Genomic DNA, 19776 nt, shown 5'->3' with positions numbered 1-19776 from the left:
AATCTCCTTTTACTTGTCTCGGAGGCTCAATCAGCAGAAGACATGTTCACTTCAACTATTTTGTGGAGTCCTCTTTGCATTCACATTGGTAGGTTTAGAAAGAAACCAAGATCTATTTCCAACACGCACTCTGGGTTTTTACAAAAGTGCAGGACAAGCCATTCAATCAGAATGCGTTATCGGATAGCTAGATATACCTCCAGTTGGTAATAGAATAAATAGCAATAGAATAACTGCAGAATAAATAATGTGGTAATTATAAACATTCTACAAGGTAGGCTACTGCCCCTTTAAGAGCTGGAATAGATGTTGTACCCTATCTTGTGATGTCACCAAATATATTGTCCTCTCACTATTCAAACCCCACAATCAATAAACAGCTGATGAAACTCTTAGCCTATAGATCACATATTGCAAACAAATAATCTGAACTAAAAACTCCACACATTTTTATGCGTCCTTGACAATCGCTAATCAATATCCAAAAACAGCACACATTTAGTTTTTCAACCTGCACATAATCTTCTCTCTTTTGTGGCACCAATGTAAAGGTTTATGGCAAGGGAAACGGTGTTGCAGTAGTCTAGTGTGAAGGTTTATGGCAAGGGAAACGGTGTTGCAGTAGTCTACAGTGAAGGTTTATGGCAAGGGAAACGGTGTTGCAGTAGTCTAGTGTAAAGGTTTATGGCAAGGGAAACGGTGTTGCAGTAGTCTAGGTTAAAGGTTTATGGCAAGGGAAACGGTGTTGCAGTGGTCTAGTGTAAAGGTTTATGGCAAGGGAAACGGTGTTGCAGTAGTCTAGTGTAAAGGTTTATGGCAAGGGAAACGGTGTTGCAGTAGTCTAGTGTAAAGGTTTATGGCAAGGGAAACGGTGTTGCAGTAGTCTAGTGTAAAGGTTTATGGCAAGGGAAACGGTGTTGCAGTAGTCTAGTGTGAAGGTTTATGGCAAGGGAAACGGTGTTGCAGTAGTCTAGTGTGAAGGTTTATGGCAAGGGAAACGGTGTTGCAGTAGTCTAGTGTAAAGGTTTATGGCAAGGGAAACGGTGTTGCAGTAGTCTAGTGTGAAGGTTTATGGCAAGGGAAACGGTGTTGCAGTAGTCTAGTGTGAAGATTTATGGCAAGGGAAACGGTGTTGCAGTAGTCTAGTGTAAAGGTTTATGGCAAGGGAAACGGTGTTGCAGTAGTCTAGTGTGAAGGTTTATGGCAAGGGAAACGGTGTTGCAGTAGTCTAGTGTGAAGGTTTATGGCAAGGGAAACGGTGTTGCAGTAGTCTAGTGTGAAGGTTTATGGCAAGGGAAACGGTGTTGCAGTAGTCTAGTGTGAAGGTTTATGGCAAGGGAAACGGTGTTGCAGTAGTCTAGTGTAAAGGTTTATGACAAGGGAAACGGTGTTGCAGTAGTCTAGTGTGAAGGTTTATGGCAAGGGAAACGGTGTTGCAGTAGTCTAGTGTGAAGGTTTATGGCAAGGGAAACGGTGTTGCAGTAGTCTAGTGTAAAGGTTTATGGCAAGGGAAACGGTGTTGCAGTAGTCTAGTGTAAAGGTTTATGGCAAGGGAAACGGTGTTGCAGTAGTCTAGTGTGTGGTGGGGGAATAATGACAAGCGAACCTGGGGAGCTTTGCCTTCACATTGTCCTTAAAGAAGGTAACCGGGGGCCTCCCGGGTGGCGCAGTGGTCTAGGGCACTGCATCGCAGTGCTAGCTGCGCCACCAGAGTCTCTGGGTTCGCGCCCAGGCTCTGTCGCAGCCGGCCGCGACCGGGAGGTCCGTGGGGCGACGCACAATTGGGCTAGCGTCGTCCGGGTTAGGGAGGGTTTGGCCGGTAGGGATATCCTTGTCTCATCGCGCTCCAGTGACTCCTGTGGCGGGCCGGGCGCAGTGCGCGCTAACCAAGGGGGCCAGGTGCACGGTGTTTCCTCCGACACATTGGTGCGGCTGGCTTCCGGGTTGGAGGCGCGCTGTGTTAAGAAGCAGTGCGGCTTGGTTGGGTTGTGCTTCGGAGGACGCGTGGCTTTCGACCTTCGTCTCTCCCGAGCCCGTACGGGAGTTGTAGCGATGAGACAAGATAGTAATTACTAGCAATTGGATACCACGAAAATTGGGGAGAAAAGGGGATAAAAAAAAAAGGGAACCGGGCTGCGGAATTCAAGCGAACCGAACTCAGAACTCTCGAGATGGTCTCAGTTCGGTTCGGGGGCTCTTTTGAGGGTTCCTTTGGAGTGTTAATACTGAAAAAAATATATAATAAGTGAACCGTACAGAGTTCACAAAATTGTCTGAAAGGGACTGACAACTATACACAGGACTGACAACTATACACAGGACTGACAACTATACACAGGACTGACAACTATACACAGGAATAGAGGAACTCTGCTTAGATAATCCTATATAGATTAAATTAGCCTGGGTGCCAGTCTGTTTCTTCTTAAGCCTACTTCCTTGTAGTGGTCATACCTGAGAAGGACAAGTTGTCTGCAGCAATAGACTGGACCCAGGCTAAGATAAGATGCAGTACTTACCTGTGAAGTTTGTACGGGTGGGTTTGTCCCAGGGCTATATTATCAGCATGGAGGTGTGTGTGTGTGTGTGTGTGTGTGTGTGTGTGTTCCAGTCAGAGACAAAGGTCATTTTATACGGACTGCTGAACAGAATCTCACTGTGCATTTGTGACCTCACCAAGACAACATTACAGCAGCCTGTGTTCATGTCTGCTGTAAACATTTGAAAACAGGAGGAAATGCCTCCTCTCCTCTGATTTACAGGGATGAAAGAATGAGGGGGTGACAGTCCTCACCTGGGAAACTGGAATGTTGGAGTAGTGTGTGTGTGTGTGTGTGTGTGTGGACGTGTTTAACTATACTTGCAGGGACCAGAAGTCCCCACAAGAATAGTAAACAAAAATTTGACCAACTGGGTACATTTTGTTAGGGTTCGTTTTAGGTTTAGGAACTAGAGTTAGGTTTAGGGTTAAGGTTAGGCTTTCAGGTTAGGGTACAGGTTAGGGAAAATTAGGATTTTGAATCGGACTGAATTATGTGTCCCCACAAGGTTAGTTGTACAAGACTGTGTGTGTGTGTGTGTGTGTAAGCCCAGCCCATCTGAAGGTGGGTCTGATACCTTCCTGTATATTTGGATACACACACACACACACACACACACACACACGAATGCACCAGTACACACTCACATACGCATGCACACACACGTCAGTGCTCAACGGAATCTCACAGGCAAACACCAGAAAGCAGGTGGGTAGGGGTTTCACATGAGTCTATTAATCATACAGACAGTTAGTTATATACCATGATGTATTCCTTCTCAGGAGAGAGGCTCGGAAACTCCTCATAGACAGACAGACAGAAAGACAGACCGACGTATGGACAGTAGACTTAGGCGGTATACCGGGGTATTTGGAAATAGCCATGGGATGGTTTTCAAAACGGTCAATAGTATTTAAACTTTTTTTTAAATACTTTTGAATATTTGTAGCTACCTTTAAGTAAATAGCTGCAGTCAACTTGTTCAATAAATTAGGAGATGAAGAAGACGTTCTCTCATTACAGCTGTCAGATAATAGTCCCCAGTCACGTGGTGTTGGTTTACCAGCACACAACAAGAGATAACCAGAGCCTTGTGAGTCACACACTATTGTGCAGCATGTACCAGGTGATCTAATTACAGCATGGAATTCACAACTAAAATGTTTACCAGCTAGATATAGTGCCTTCGGAAAGTATTTAGACACCTTTACATTTTGTTACGTTACAGCTTTATTCTAAAATGTATAAAATATGTTTTCCCTCATCAATCTACACACAATACCCTTTACTAAAAAAAGCAACAACAGGTTTAGAAATGTTTGCTGATTTATTAAAAATAAAACTGATATCACATTTTCATAAGTATTCAGACACTTTACTCAGTACTTTGTTGAAGCATCTTTGGCAGCGATTACAGCATTGAGTCGTCTTGGGTATGAAGCTTGGCACACCTGTATTTGGGGAGTTTCTCCCATTCTTTTCTGCAGATCCTCTAGCTCTGTCAGGTTGGATGGGGAGCATTGCTGCACAGCTTTTTTCAGGTCTCTCCAGAGATCTTCGATCGGATTCAAGTCCGGGCTCTGGTTGGGCCACTCAAGGACATTCAGAGACTTGTCCCGAAGCCACTTCTGCGTTGTCTTGGTTGTGTGCTTAGGGTCGTTGTCCTGTTGGAAGGCGAACCTTCGCCCCAGTCGGAGGTCCTAAGCGCTTCAGGTTTTCATCAATGATCTCTCTGTACTTTTCTCCGTTAATCTTTGCCTTGATCCTGAGTAGTCTCCCAGTCCGTCACCGAAAAACATCCCCGTAGCATTATGCTGCCACCACCATGCTCCACCGTAGTGATGGTGCCAGGTTTACTCCAGATGTGACGTTTGGCATTCAGGCCAAAAGAGTTGAATCTTGTTTTCATCAGACCAGAGAATCTTTTTTTTCCATTTTTAATACATTTGCAAAAATGTATAAAACACTTTTTTCGCTTTGTCATTATTGAGTATTGTGTGTAGATTACTGAGGATTTGAGTCCATTTTAGAATAAGTCTATAATGTAACAAAATGCGAAAAAAGTCAAGGGGTCTGAATACTTTCCGAAGGCATTGCATCTTATAACCATTAAGTTAACATTCTAAAATGTGCTAAATGCTCTGCCGTTGTGCATTTGGTTTGCTAATTTAGTAGCTAGCTAGCAACTGTATCTAGCTAAGTGGCTAGCTTCTTCCAAAATCAAGCTTTGCTTGGTAGTAGCAGAGAATCCCCTCCTGGATCAAGAGCCTTGCTGTCCAATAATTTGTTTTGTGAGCTGGGACGTCTTTCCTGCAAATAGTTTAAGTCAGAAACTGTATAAAATGCAGTCGCTAGCATTTAGTTAGCATTTTCTATGGGATTTTACATGGACTTGTTAGCATTGCTAACCTTCGGGTTACAGTGGCTCAGTGGGGTTTAAAAATAGTGGCCCTTGTATTCAGTGCCGTTATTACCGAATATCCCGGAATGTCACAAGGTCTGTATGACAGTCTGGATTCCGCCCAAGCCTAACGGACAGACAGTGGCAGCATTGTTGTGTTACAATCCCTTTTCAGACCGCTCTACCTTTTAGAAAAGTGTTTGACACACAGACGTGTTGCTCAACCCTATCGCTGTGTGTGTCTGTGACGACCCAGCGGGGGTGTCAGAGACAAGGGGTCCGGGCTTGTCAGTCTGTATGCTAGAGGGATTGACACCTCCTCAAGTGTAATGATGTGTGTGTGTGTGTGTGTGTGTGTGTGTGTGTCATCTTTGACGAGCTGATGATAACTCATCTCAGTCCCCGTTTGTGTGCTGCAGCCTCACAGTCTGACTGGTGGCCAGGGGGCCTAAATCATGCAGCCTGGGCTCTACATAGCTTCACAGTCGGCACAGATTCCTCATTTCTCCCCATGCGTTTCCCCCAGCCAGCCAGCCTCCCATCCCTCCAGCCATCCCTCCATAGCTAATTGCTAACAGTGCCAAGCGCTGATCCTGATGAAGGCAGCATATTGGTTCCATCTGAACATTCTGAACACAGGGACCAGAAAAAAAAGACCAGGGAAAGCCAAAGCCTTGAGGGCCCGAGGCAGAGGAATGCCAGAGAGCCAGAGTGGATCACTCGCATACAGACAGACAGACTGACACAAGGATAGGCATACAGACAGAGCAGACACACAGACAGATAAAGGTAGACAGGCAGGCTGTGAGGCGCAGGAACAGTGTGTTGGTGGCTATAACAGAGTTAAAGCATGGATATGAAGAGGGGACTGTGAAGAGAGGAGGGAGATGTGGAGTGATAGTGTAGGCAGCAGTTATGTGGGTGACTGATGAGGGGTACATAATAGTAGAGTAGGAGAGTCAAAGGTTGCATTGTACAAGATAGGGGAGTCAGTTGGGACAAGCCATAGATTACTGATTGGTTGGGGGAGATGGGTTCAGATCTAAGATCAGATTGGCCTACCTCCAATCCTAATCTTAACCTTTTAGGGGGTTAAAATAATATCTGACTCTGTATCAGTGGTTAGGTTAGGGGCCTGAAAGGTACTGAATATACGTATGATTCCTACTAGTTAAACAAGACACATTACTTTGCTGTAGTTGGTTAGACAGACACTCTGAGAGAGAGAGAGAGGACATGGCTAAACACTAGCTTGTGTGGATAAACATGTGGCCACAATTACCAGCACTGGGATTATAGAGGATTCTCTCTTTCGCTCTCTGTCTCGCTACAGTCTCCTCTTTCTTTTCCTCTCTCTTTTCCTCTCTCCGTCTCATTTTTGTTGTTGTTGTTTTTACTCAGCATCTCCCGGTCTCTCGTACATGTACGCACACACGTACACGCACGCACGTAGCACACGCACACTTTACAAAAGACAAAGCTGAACCATGACTGCCAAGAGAGTACAGAATGTTTGTGCAGATGATTCTTTGTGAAATAATCTGTCATTTCTTTCCCCTTGAATCACCAGAAAAAGACCTAACTGGTCACCTGAACACAGCACATTATGAGTGATCAACACATAGTAGAGACCAGCGAGAGGTGAGAAGGACGAAAGGAGGGAGAAAAGAGGTGGTGGTAGAGAGATAGAGGCAGAGAGAGGGGCCAGGGAGTCAAGAGCAAACATCCGCAGATCAGCTTTCCTAAACCCAACAGGAAGACAGACACTGACAGGGACATCCTGGCTCCTTCTCTCCTCTCGGCCCAGACAGAGGGAAGGTGGGGGGTAGGAGGTGGGCCAGAGGGAGGTGGGGGGGTCAAGTGAATGGGGGTGGAGGGGGTAGCTGTCTCTGTCTGAGTGAGTGTGTGCACACGTGCGTGTGCAGCAGTAGGACACATCCAGCAGCTGCATTACCCCCCTCTGTACCTCTCCCTCTCTATCCCAGACTGTTTACTGAATGGAGATGTACAGCTGATTTGTGTATCAGAGGAGAGAACAGAAGAGAAGAGAAAGAGATAAGACGAGAAAGAGCGAAGGACGCGAGTCCAGCTGGAGAAGTGCTGTTTTGGGAAAGGACTGATGTTCAGGTACTTGTTGTTGGGAACACTTCTCATTAAAACACTGTGCACTTTTCCCTGGACGTACTCCAAATCTGAACTAATTCACATACCATTCTGAGGACTGACAGCCCAGGAGGCTAGCTGATGGGAGGGCTCATAATAATGGCTGGAACAGAGACGAATGGAATCAAACAAATGGAAACCATGTGTTTGATAACAGTCCATTTATTCTGTTCCAGTCACTACCACGAGCCCATCCTCCCCAATTGAGGTGCAACCAACCTCCTCTGACTAACAGATAGAGGGAGCCATGTCCATAAAACCAAAACACGCAACGGCAGCCCTGGTTTAGCTACTCTAGTAGAAAGCCTTTCCTGTATTGGCATTGTAGGTTTTGAAAATGTTCTGGGTCATACTGGTCTTATTTGGGATACCACCATTGTATCTGTGTCCAAAATGTCTCCCTATTCCCTACAGAACACACTCATAAAGCTACGGCCAACCGTAATGTGTTATATAAGGAATAGGGGGGGGGTGTGTAGTACTTGCACCTTGTCTCTACTGAGGTCCCTCTCTCTGTAGGCCTCCCCTTACATTACCACCAAAGAACTCCTGGAGAATTCCGCATTCCTGAGGCGGTTGTTAACATTCTTCTCCACTTACTGAGTCAGCCAGTACAGCTGGCTAGGGACAGAGCTGCACGTGAAGGTGTGGAAGTTTGTTTAAAGATATTCTACAGTACTTTTGTATACTTTTTAGCCAGTAGTTCTGAAAGTAGCACCCACAAGCTAAAAGTTGTCACAGAAAAATGCGTGTTACATCACAAATCAAATCTAAGTTTATTAGTCACTTGCGCCAAACAAAAACAGGTGTAGACCTTAGTAACATGCTCACTTACAAGCCCCTAACCAACAATTCTTTAAAAAAATACAAATAAAAGGAACAAGTAGTTAAAGAGCAGCAGTAAAATAACAGCGAGACTATATTCAGGGGGTAACGGTACAGAGTCAATGTGCGGGGGCATCGGTTAGTCAAGGTAATATGTACATGTAGGTAGAGTTATTAAAGTGACTATGCATAGATAATAACAGAGTAGCAGTAGTGTAAAAGAAGGGGGGGGGGGGGCAAATGCAAATAGTCTGGGTAGCCATTTGATTAGATGCTCAGGAGTCTTATGGCTTGGGGATAGAAGCTGTTAAGAAGCCTCTTGGACCTAGACTTGGTTCTCCAGTACCGCTTGCCGTGCAGAAGTAGAGAGAACAGTCTATGACTAGGGCGGCTGGAGTCTTTGACAATTTTTAAGGCTTTTCTCTGACACTGCCTGATATAGAGGTCCTGGATGGCAGGAAGCTTGGCCCCAGTGATGTACTAGGCTGAACGCACTACCCTCTGTAGTGCCTTGCGGTCGGGGGCGAGCAGTTGCCATACCAGTCAGTGATGCAACCAGTCAGGATGCTCTCGATGGGGCAGCTGTAGAACTTTTTGAGGATCTGAGGATCCATGCCAAATCTTTTCAGTCTCCTGGGGGGGGATAAGTTTTGTCATGCCCTCTTCACAACTGTCTTGGTGTGCTTGGACCATGTTAGTTTGTTGGTGATGTGGACACCAAGGAACTTGAAGCTCTCAACCTGTTCCACTACAGCACCGTCAATGAGAATGGGGGCGTGCTTGGTCATCCTTTTCCTGAAGTCCACAATCATCTCCTTTGTCTTGATCATGTTGCGGGAGAGGTTGTTGTCCTGGCACCACACGGCCAGGTCTCTGACCTCCTCCCTATAGGCAGTCTCGATGTTGTCGGTGATCAGGCCTACCACTGTTGTGTTATTGGCAAACTTAATGGTGTTGGAGTCGTTCCTGGCCATGCAGTCACGAGTGAACAGGGAGTACAGGAGGGGACTGAGCATGTAACCCCGAGGGGCCCCTGTGTTGAGGATCAGCGTGGCGGATGTGTTGTTACCTACCCTTACCGCCCGGGGGCGGCCCGTCAGGATGTCCAGGATCCAGTTGCAAAGGGAGGTGTTTCGTCCCAGGGTCCTTAGATTATTGATGAGCTTTGAGGGCACTATGGTGTTGAACACTGAGCTGTAGTCAATAAATAGCATTCTCACATAGATGTTCCTTTTGTCCAGGTGGGAAAGGGCAGTGTTCGAGTGCAATAGAGATTGCACCATCTGTGGATCTGTTAGGGCGGTATGCAAATTGGAGTGGGTCTAGGGTTTCTGGGATAATGGTGTTGTGAGCCATGACCAGCCTTTCAAAGCACTTCAGACGTGAGTGCTATGGGTCGGTAGTCATTTAGCCAGGTTACCTTAGTGTTCTTGGGCACAGGCACTATGGTGGTCTGCTTAAAACCTGTTGGTATAGTATGATTCGATCTTAGTCCTGTATTGATGCTTTGCCTGTTTGATGGTTCATCGGAGGGCATAGTGGGATTTCTTATAAGCTTCCGGGTTAGAGTCCCGCTCCTTGAAAGTGGCAGCTCTAGCCTTTAGCTCAGTGCAGATGTTGCCTGTAATCCATGGCTTCTGGTTGGGGTATGTACGTACGGTCACTGTGGGGACGACGTCGTCGATGCACTTATTGATGAAGCCAATGACTGATGTGGTGTACTTCTTAATGCCATCGGAAGAATCCCGGAACATATTCCAGTCTGTGCTACCAAAACAGTCCTGTAGCTTAGCATCTGCTTCATCTGACCACTTTTTTATTGACCGAGTCACTGGTGCTTCCTGCTTTAATTTTTGCTTGTAAGCAGGAATCAGGAGGATATAATTATGGTCAGATTTGCCAAATGAAGGGCGAGGAGAGCTTCGTACACGTCTCTGTGTGTGGAGTAAAGGTGGTCTAGAGATTTTTCCCCTCTGGTTGCACATTTAACATGCTGATAGAAATTTGGAAAAAACGGATTTAAGTTTCCCTGCATTAAAGTCCCCGGCCACTAGGAGCACCGCCTCTGGATGAGCCTTTTCCTGTTTGCTCATGGCGGAATACAGCTCATTGACTGCGGTCTTAGTGCCAGCATCGGTCTGTGGTGGTATGTAGACAGCTACGAAAAATACAGATAAACTCTAGGTAGATAGTGTGGTCTACAGCTTAACATGAGATACAAAACCTTGAGACTTCCTTAGATATCGTGCACCAGCTGTTGTTTACAAATATACATAGTCCGCTCCACTTGTCTTACCAGACGCCGCTGTTCTATCCTGCCGCTACAGCGTATAACCAGCCAGCTGTATGTTGATAATGTTGTCGTTTAGCCACGACTCCGTGAAGCATAAGATTTTACAGTTTTTAATGCCCCGTTGGTAGTTTAATCTTCCTCGTAGCTCATCGGTTTTATTTTCCAATGATTGCATGTAAGCTAGTAGAATGGAAGGCAGTGGGGGTTTGTTCGATCGCCTACAAATTCTCAGAAGGCAGCCCGACCTCCGTCCTGTTTTTCTCTGTCTTCTCTTCACGCAAATGACGGGGATTTGGGCCTGTTCCCGGGAAAGCAGTATGTCCTTTACGTTGGACTGGTTAAAGGGGAAAAAAGCTTCTGCCAGTTCGTGGAGAGTAATCGCTGTTCTGATGTCCAAAATTATTTCGGGCAATGAGAGACGGTAGCAGCAACATTATGTACAGAATAAGTATTAAAAAGTAAGTTACAAACAATGCAAAAAACAAAACAAAGGTGGTTAGGAGCCATCTTCTCCGGCGCCATGATACATTTCCACGATCCAGTAGGGATATGTGCACCACGTCACTGCTCTCGCTCTCTTGCTCTACTGTTTGTGCGTCTTGCTAGTTGTCACTCAAAAGGTGAGGGACTGAAACTCAGTGACAAACTCAAATTGCTAGGGGCTGGCCAACGTGGGGAGATAATGTAGGGAAAATAGCGCTGCACAGCTTTCAGAAAACCGTTGCTTTCAAACTAGGGATTTCATGGCTAGCTAATTGAGGTAAGTAATTCTGCTCATAGATTATGCATGTGAGAACTACACATTGACACATCCAGCCCAAAACAGGAGGTTTAAAAAATACTTACTAGTCGCCAAAGTACCGAAGCATCAACTCAAATTTTATTTGTCACATGCTCTGAATACAACAGGTGTAAACCTGACAGTGAAATGCTTACTTACAAGCCCTTAGCCAACAATGCAGTTAAGACAGGAAGAGGCGACTCCGGGATGCTGACCTTCTAGGCAGAGTTGCAAAGAAAAATACATATTTCAGACTGGCCAATAAAAAGAAAAGATTAAGATGGGAAAAAGAACAAAGACACTGGACAGAGGAACTCTGCCTAGAAGGTCAGCATCCCGGAGTCGCCTCTTCACTGTTGATGTTGAGACTGGTGTTTTTAATGAAGCTGCCAGTTGAGGACTTGTGAGGCATCTGTTTCTCAAACTAGACACTCGAATGTACTTGTCCTCTTGCTCAGTTGTGCACCGGGGCTTCCCACTCCTCTTTCTATTCAGGTTAGAGACAGTTTGCGCTGCTCTGTGAAGGGAGTAGTACACAGCGTTGTACGAGATCTTCTGTTTCTTGGCAATTTCTCACATGGAATAGCCTTCATTTCTCAGAACAAGAATAGACTGATGAGTTTCAGAAGAAAGTTTTGTTTCTGGTCCTTTTGAGCCTGTAATTGAACCCACAAATGCTGATGCTACAGATACTCAACTAGTCTAAAGAAGGCCAGTTTTATTGCTTCCTTAAAATCAGGACAACAGTTTTCCACTGTGCTAACATAATTGCAAAATGGTTTTCTAATGATCAATTAGCCTTTTAAAATGATAAACTTGGATTAGCTAACACAACATGCCATTGGAACACAGGAATGGTGGTTGCTGATAATGGGCTTCTGTACGCCTACACAGATATTCCATTCCCCCCAAAAATCCAGCCATTTCCAGCTACAATAGTCATTTACAACATTAACAATGTCTACACTGTATTTCTGATCAACTTGATGTTCTTTTAACGGTAGTGTAGGTAAAATGGGGGTGGGGGGAAGTCAATGCAAATAGTCCGGGTAGCCATATGATTAGCTGTTCAGGAGCCTTAAGTGTTAAGTATGAGCTTGCTGGCTTGTGTTGAATAACAGGGCCTGTTTGTTTGTGTGTGTGGGCGGGGGACGGGTGTGTGTGTAGACAAAACAGATGCTGTTGGCTACATCCCAGTGAGTCCACAGACTCACAATGGGGTCCTTCACACCCCCAGAATTCCTGCCACCAGATCTCTCTCTCGCTCTCTCGCTCTCTCGCTCTCAACAAAAATGAGCTGAGTAATAGTATGCCAACATGTATTTATTTAACCCTTATTTTACCAGGTAAGTTGACTGAACACGGTCTCATTTACAGCAATGACCTGGGGAATAGTTACAGGGGAGAGGAGGGGGATGAATGAGCCAATTGTAAACTAGGGATGATTAGGTGACCGTGATGGTATGAGAGCCAGATTGGGAATTTATCCAGGATACCAGGGTTAACACCCCTACTCTTACGATAAGTGCCATGGGATCTTTAGTGACCACAGAGTCAGGACACCTGTTTAATGTCCCATCCGAAAGACAGCACCCTACACAGGGCAATGTCCCCAATCATCGTGGGGCGGCAGGTAGACTAGGGGTTAGAGCACTGGGCCAGTAACTGAAAGGTTGCTGGGTCGAATTCCCGAGCTGACAAAATCTGTTGTTCTGCCCCTGAACAAGGCAGTTAACCCACTGTTCCCCGGTAGGCCGCCATTGTAAATAAGAATTTGTTCTTAACTGACTTGCCTAGTTAAATAAAGGTTAAAAATATATATTAATTGCCCAGGGGCATTGGGATATTTAGACCAGGGGAAAAGGTGCCTCCTTCTGGCCCTCCAGCAGTCCTGGTCTCCCAACCAGGACCAACCCTGCTTGGCTTCAGAAGCAAGCCAGCAGTGGGATGCAGGGTGGTATGCATAGCATGGCTTGAGGGTAAGCTAACATTCTAGCTTTAAACTAGCTTAACCATGCTAGCAGAAAGAGCACATCATGAGCTCACAGACAGATCTTGTCACTCCTAGCCTTAGTTTTTAGTGTGGTGAAGGTATAGGCAGCCATTTTGCCAGAACCTAAGCTATCTGATGGCCTGGGGTCCTGTGGCTTTCTGTGAGATTCTATCCACTATCTGTGTCGAAGACTGCTTGTTGTACTGCACTCACCCCTCAACATCTCCCTTCCTTCATGAACTCCTGTTTTTATATCCACTTCCCACATTCAACATTTTTATTGTTCTTTTCATGGACAAAAATACAGAAGTGCTTTGTTCTAACACTTCTCTAAAATTAAGTTAAGTGATGTTGTGAAATGCAAGCAGAGACAGTAAGAGAGATGGTGAGGATAAATAGGATTATAATGCTGAAAAGCTGGACTTGTGGTCAGACTTGGGTTCACAGATACTTTGAGCATTTGCTTGAGTCTGCCTGGAGTGCCAAATAGGCAGGTTTTAATGTGTTGGGACTTTTCTATATGTTTATTAAAGGGATACTTCAAGATTTTTACATGAGGCCCTTTATTTACTTCCCCTGAGCAGGATGAACTCGTGGATACCATTTTTATGTCTCTGCATGCAGTTTGAAGAAAGTTGCTAACTAGCGCAATTGTTAACTAGAGTTAGCGCAATGACTGGAAGTCTATGGAATCTGTTAGCGTGTTAGCAGATACTATAGACTCCCAGTCATTGCGCTGACGCCAGTTAGCATTGGCTGGCGAAACTACCTCTAACTTCCTTCCTTCATTCTGGACGCAGACACATAATCTGACTGTGGGGAAGTATATAAAGAGCCTCAAAGCAAACCAGAGTGAATTTTATATCAAAAGGGACCAATCTGAGGGAAGCCCTGGCTGAGATTGTCACTGCCAATAGAAAGTAGTTAATTTAAAGCAGACATCTGCCTTACACAAACACACACCATCTCACACACTTAGTGACTTCGAAAGTATTCAGACCGCTGGACATTTTGCACATTTTGTTACGTTACAGCCTTATTCTAAAATGGATTAAATTAAATAAAAATGTCTGCAGCATTGAAGGTCCCCAAGAACACAGTGGCCTCCATCATTCTTAAATGGAAGAAGTTTGGAATCACCAAGACTCTTCCTAGAGCTGGCCGCCTAGCCAAACTGAGCAATCGGAGGAGAAGGGCATTGGACAGGGAGGTGACCAAGAACCGATGGTCACTCTGACAGAGCTCTACAGTTCCTCTGTGGAGATGGGAGAACCTACCAGAAGGATAGCCATCTCTGCACCACTTCACCAATCAGGCCTTTATGGTAGAGTGGCCAGACGGAAGCCACTCCTCAGAAAAAGGCATATGACAGCCCGCTTGGAGTTTGCCAAAAGGCTCCTAAAGACTCTCAAACCATGAGAAACAAAATTCTCTGGTTTGATGAAACCAAGATTCAACTCTTTGGCCTGAATGCCAAGTGTCACGTCTGGAGGAAACCTGGCACCATCCCTATGGTGAAGTATGGTGTTGGAACCATCATGCTGTGGGGTGTTTTTCCAGAGGCAGGGACTGGGAGACTAGTCAGGATCGAGGCAAAGATGAACGGAGCAAAGTACAGAGAGATCCTTGATGAAAACCTGCTCCAGAGCGCTCAGGACCTCAGATTGAGGCGAAGGTTCACCTTCCAACAGGACAACGACGCTGAGCACACAGCCAAGACAACGCAATAGAGGATTTGGGACAAGTCTCTGAATACCCTTGAGTGGCCCAGCCAGAGCTCGGATTGAACCTGATCGAACATCTCTGGAGAGAGATGAAAATATCTGTGCAGCGACGCTCCCCATCCAACCTGACAGAGCTTGAGAGGCTCTGCAGAGAAGATTGGGAGAAACTCCCCAAATACAGGTGTACCAAGCATGTAGCGTCATACCTAAGAAGACTTGAGGCTGTAATCACTTCCAAGAGGCTTCAAAGTATTGAGTAAAGGGTCTGAATACTTATGTAAATGTGATATTTCTGTTTTTCTTTTTTTAAATATAAATTAGCCAAAATGTGTGTAGATATGAGGGGGGAAAAAAACAATTTAATCAGTTTTAGAATAAGGCTGTAACATAACAAAATGTAGAAGAAGTCAAGGGTTCTGGATACTTTCTGAAGGCACTGTACATTAGAATACAAAGTGCAAAGCGAAACAAAGGCCTCACTGACAGACACACGATCTATGATCTCACCCTCGCTTCTCTCTCGTTTTTACTCTCACCCTATCTGTCGAACACAAACACGCACTATAAACACACAATGAACCTTCTAAAGCTTGAAAATCTGTCTTGAATGCTTTTTCTTAGAATCGCACAGTGAAATAGAGCTAATGTAATATACAGCGACAGGACCAGAAAAGAATTTCCAAGAGCTCAAGGGATTCCGTCACACATAGTACACAGCTCCCGACTGGCGCAGATGGTTCTAAATCCCTGTTCTCAAAAACAACTGAAAACAGACAAAAATCCTCCTACCCCTCCCTGGGTCTGTCTGCAAAGAGAATACCATTATCCTGGTCTATTATTACATCTCAAGTTGACCAAAGACTCCAGGGAAGATGTGCTCTCAAACTTTTCAAAATGTCCATGAAACCAATTTGTCAGAGTAAAATGACCGTTACCCAAAACGAAATCAATTCAAATGTATACCGAATGAAAATATAAAAACGCAACATCTAACAATTTCAAAGATCTTACAGAGTTACAGTTCATATAAGGCAATCGGTCAATTGAAATAAATTCATTTGGCCCTAATCTATGGATTTCACATGACTGGGAATACCGATATGCATCTGTTGGTCACAGATACCATAAAAAAGGTAGGGGCGTGGATCAGAAAACCAGAAACACTTTACACGTGGCGTTTATATTTTTGTTCAGTGTACTGCAAATGTATATATAGTACCAGTCAAAAGTTTGGATACACCTACTCATTCAAGGGTTTTTCTTTATTTGTACTATTTTCTACAGGGACGCTGTTTCACTCACTTGGATTCTTTGTCCGTTGAGATACAAACTTAAGGAAAATTATGGAAACAAATTGGGTGGGGGTTCACTTTTTTGGGGAAGCCTGGCTTCCCTTGGCAGCCATGAATATAAGCCACGGAGAGAACGCTAAACGTTTAGAAAAAGTAGTTTTTTAAATAAGTCCTAAGATCAACTGTCTGTTCAGTAAGGCTGAGACATGGATGACCATGGGAGAAGTAGAGGGCAGATAAGAGGGCCTGATGAGAGGGTCTGGTGGTGTAACAGACACCATCCTGTCAGACAGACGCCATGGAAAACACTGGTTTCCCAGTCACAGTGGGGTCTGTCTGACAGGATGGTGTCGTCAACTAACCAATAGTAAATGCCTTAAGGTAGGGGGAGGGAGGGCTAGTGTAAACAGTGCTGTGAACACTGAGGCTGAAGCTTTTAGCTGACGAGCCGCGATGGTGAGCAGCAGAGTACCCAGATCCTCAGAGCACACGTGCACACCTGGCCTCAGCTTTGTCTCCATGGAAACGATGTGCCGCTGCTGCCCTCCGCAGCCGGGTCGTTATCTAATCAAAGAGATTCAGACCAGAGCCAGGCGATTAGCTCTCGCTTTCTGGATCACATCCAAGTCACACACACACACTCACAGGGGGTGCTTGTATGGTTCTTTGTTTGGTTAGTCAGTGTTCTGTCTCAAAACTGGGAATCCTGAATGGAAAACTCAGCTCCCTCCCAAGCTGCAGCGTCTTTTTACAGAAGCTGAAATAAGGAGCTCTCCTTTTCCTCTCCCTGCTTCTTTACCTGGAGGAGCTGTTGAACTCAGAGCCACCAAGTGCACACACACACACAGAGTGTGAAAGCTTAGATGCCTCCCTGAAGGTAAGTAACACACTGATGCCCCTCTGCAGCTGCTCTGAGTCAAGGTGGTTCCTACCAGTGTTGACAGAGTGACGGGGAGTGGTTGAAACGTGGTTGGAACGCGTGTGGACCACAGCTATGGACTCCATGGCAGAGATTGGGATCTGGGTTGTAGACAGAGCAGGGTAGGGCAAAGAGAGACCCAATCCCAAATCAACCCCGTACCACCCTAGGCACTTATTGAGATCTGAGACGATTGTACAGGTATAAGCAATATGGTAATAACTCCACCTTGCCCTCTGACAGGCTAGTAAGAAGTTTCTCCATATTGCTTATTCCTATCCAAGGCTCTGGGGTTGGGAGAGCAGAGAAGTGTCTGTGCAGAATCACTGATCTACAAATCACCTTAACTAAGGCCCAAATAACTAGGCCTATGTGATCAAGATTAGCAATTGTGTACGTCACCTTGCTCAAACTGATCCCTTCAGACACACTGAGAGTCTCCTGACAGAGAGAGGCTGTTGGTTGGGAGAGAGGGGAACATTGAGAAATAGCTTTTCATCCCAGCAGCCGTTAGCATTGGCAGGGGGATAGCGGAAGTCGGGTTGGGGTAGGTGGGTGGGTGGAGGCTAGGGCTGGGACTTGCCAGGGACTTCACCATACGATATTATCACGATACTTAGGTGTCGATATGATATGCATTGCGATTCTCACGATTCTATATTTATTGAAATTCGATACTGTGATTTTATTGTATTTCGATGTTCCAAACCTATTGCTCACCATATGTCTTCTGCAGAGGGACAAGAAAGAGCCATGAGAAAACGATCAGCGCACACACACACACACACACACACACCTCTGATATAGCTGTTAGTATTCAAATCCCCACCCCTCTAAAAAGCCCTACTTCTGTAGGTGTGGAAATCGTCTCTACTCTCCTCTGCTTTCCTACATAAACTGAAAGCCCTGGAACAGCATAGAGCCAGGGTGAGTAAGTAAACAAGTAAAAAAATATATATCATATTTTGTAGCTGGCATTCCCTGATAAATAGATGTAGTGGTATCCATGGAAACAAAACCAAGCTCTCTCAAAGCTACCTTGAAAAGACGTCTGAGGCGAGAGGAAAAGGGAGGGCGAAAAGGGACTGTGTGTGTCTGTGCATGCGTGTGTACTACAGACTGTGGGCAGATTGAGACCTTACTAGTTCACACTGGACAGTGAGGTCCACTGAGGAGCTCCAACTAATCAGCTTCAACCTCACAGTTCAGCAGAGGACAGAAGTCTGGGAAAAATACAGGCATGCACAAACACCAAAGGCTAGCCTGGCACCGCAACACAAACTGGAGACCAAAACCCCAGTCAGTGTGTGCATCCCAAATGGCACCCTGTTTCCTTTATAGTGCACTACTTAGGAAACAGGGTGAATTTGGGATGGAGACTGTCAGTTTCCCATTGGCTGTGCTGAGCCCCAGACCTAAAGACCAAAAGCCCCACTGTTCCCTTCTCTTCTGTCCTGCCAGAAGGTTATACAGGATGGCTGGTTGGATTTCAGCAGAACATTTTCGCAGGTGTTCTGGAACAAGTCCTGTCCTGACAGAGATCAGCACCTCTGCACTAAATAGTGTCTGCTCTTCTAATCAGTCAGCCATGTGATCTCCATGTGCAACCCTCTTAAAAAGGTACAACCTGACCTGTTCTTCCTACTAGCACATAGCATAGCCGGTCACTCAAAAAGAATAGAGCTTCATTGTCCATGGTGAAACGTCAAGTTGGCTTGTGGTTGTCTGTGTTCGGTGTGTTGTGACTGAATGAGTTAGATCATAAGTGAGCCAGTGGTTTGGTGTGTGTTTATATTCAAAGCCTTTTCCAAATGAGCTGATGTGAAAGCCTTAACAAGCCTGCCAAACATCTCCCACCATCTCACCCACACACACACACACACACACACAACTGGAAATTGCCTTAGTTACAGCCAACATAACACACTGTGCCCCTACCCCAGTCTAGTGGCTTCCCCCCTGTGCACACACAGGGAAGTGTTGTCTGTAATAACAGAACATGTGTCTGTCCTGCTTTTTCAACCTGCAGGACTGTTTGTTTGTTTTAGGTTGAACAGAGAATAGACTTTGACTCAGGCAGCTCGCAGGATAAACATCTAAATTAGACAGTTATCACAGCTAGGCAAACACACACACACATTGATAGACATGTGCCCATAACACACACCTACGATATGTGCCAGGATTACAGTTCTAACACAAGCCCATTGTTCTCACCAGTGATACACACCAATGAAACACACATAACCGTGTGTGTGTGTGTGTACCTTGTAGCCGTTATGGGTGCTTTTCTTCATGAGCGGCGTGGTAGAGCACAACTCGATGGCCTCCGGCTCGTGGAATATCACTGTGGGCATAGGCTCCTTCCTCAGTGTCAGAACGTTCAGCTTGGTCTTCAGCATCGTCTGGAAGTGCTGGGGGAGATAATGTCATGGTCAATCAATCAATCAATATGCCCATCCATCCATCTATCCATCCACCCACCCATCCATCCATCTACCCACACACCCACCCGTCCGTCCATCCACCCTTACATTAATGTATCGATTCATCCATCCATACATCCAACCAGCCGTCCATCAACATTTGTGGACATAGAGCAACACAGAAAGATACAATTTTTCACAAATCATAAAATCACAAAGTATCACGTCAAATTGGGACCTAAACACAAGCTAGCAAACATCTGACAGAGAATGGTAGACTGACTGACAGGGAGACGGACTGACAGGGAGACGGACTGACAGGGAGACGGACTGACAGGGAGACGGACTGACAGGGAGACGGACTGACAGAGAGACTGAGAGAGACTGACTGACAGAGAGACTGACTGACAGAGAGAGCA

At 45.5% G+C, this 19776-nt stretch overlaps 1 protein-coding gene across 1 annotated transcript in view; it reads right to left on the bottom strand.

Annotated features, from left to right (window-relative positions):
- Positions 1-19776, bottom strand: part of LOC120028654 (PTB-containing, cubilin and LRP1-interacting protein-like) — a 37022-nt gene that overhangs the window by 6303 nt on the left and 10943 nt on the right. The window contains exon 2 of the mRNA XM_038973865.1: positions 19199-19345. Within this exon, the coding sequence (XP_038829793.1) occupies positions 19199-19345 (147 nt within the window). The remainder of the gene's footprint in view (positions 1-19198; positions 19346-19776) is intronic.

Source organism: Salvelinus namaycush, chromosome 34 (genome assembly GCF_016432855.1).
Source record: "Salvelinus namaycush isolate Seneca chromosome 34, SaNama_1.0, whole genome shotgun sequence".
NCBI classification, from domain to species: Eukaryota; Metazoa; Chordata; class Actinopteri; order Salmoniformes; family Salmonidae; genus Salvelinus; species Salvelinus namaycush.
This window is presented reverse-complemented; position numbering and strand designations above follow the sequence as displayed.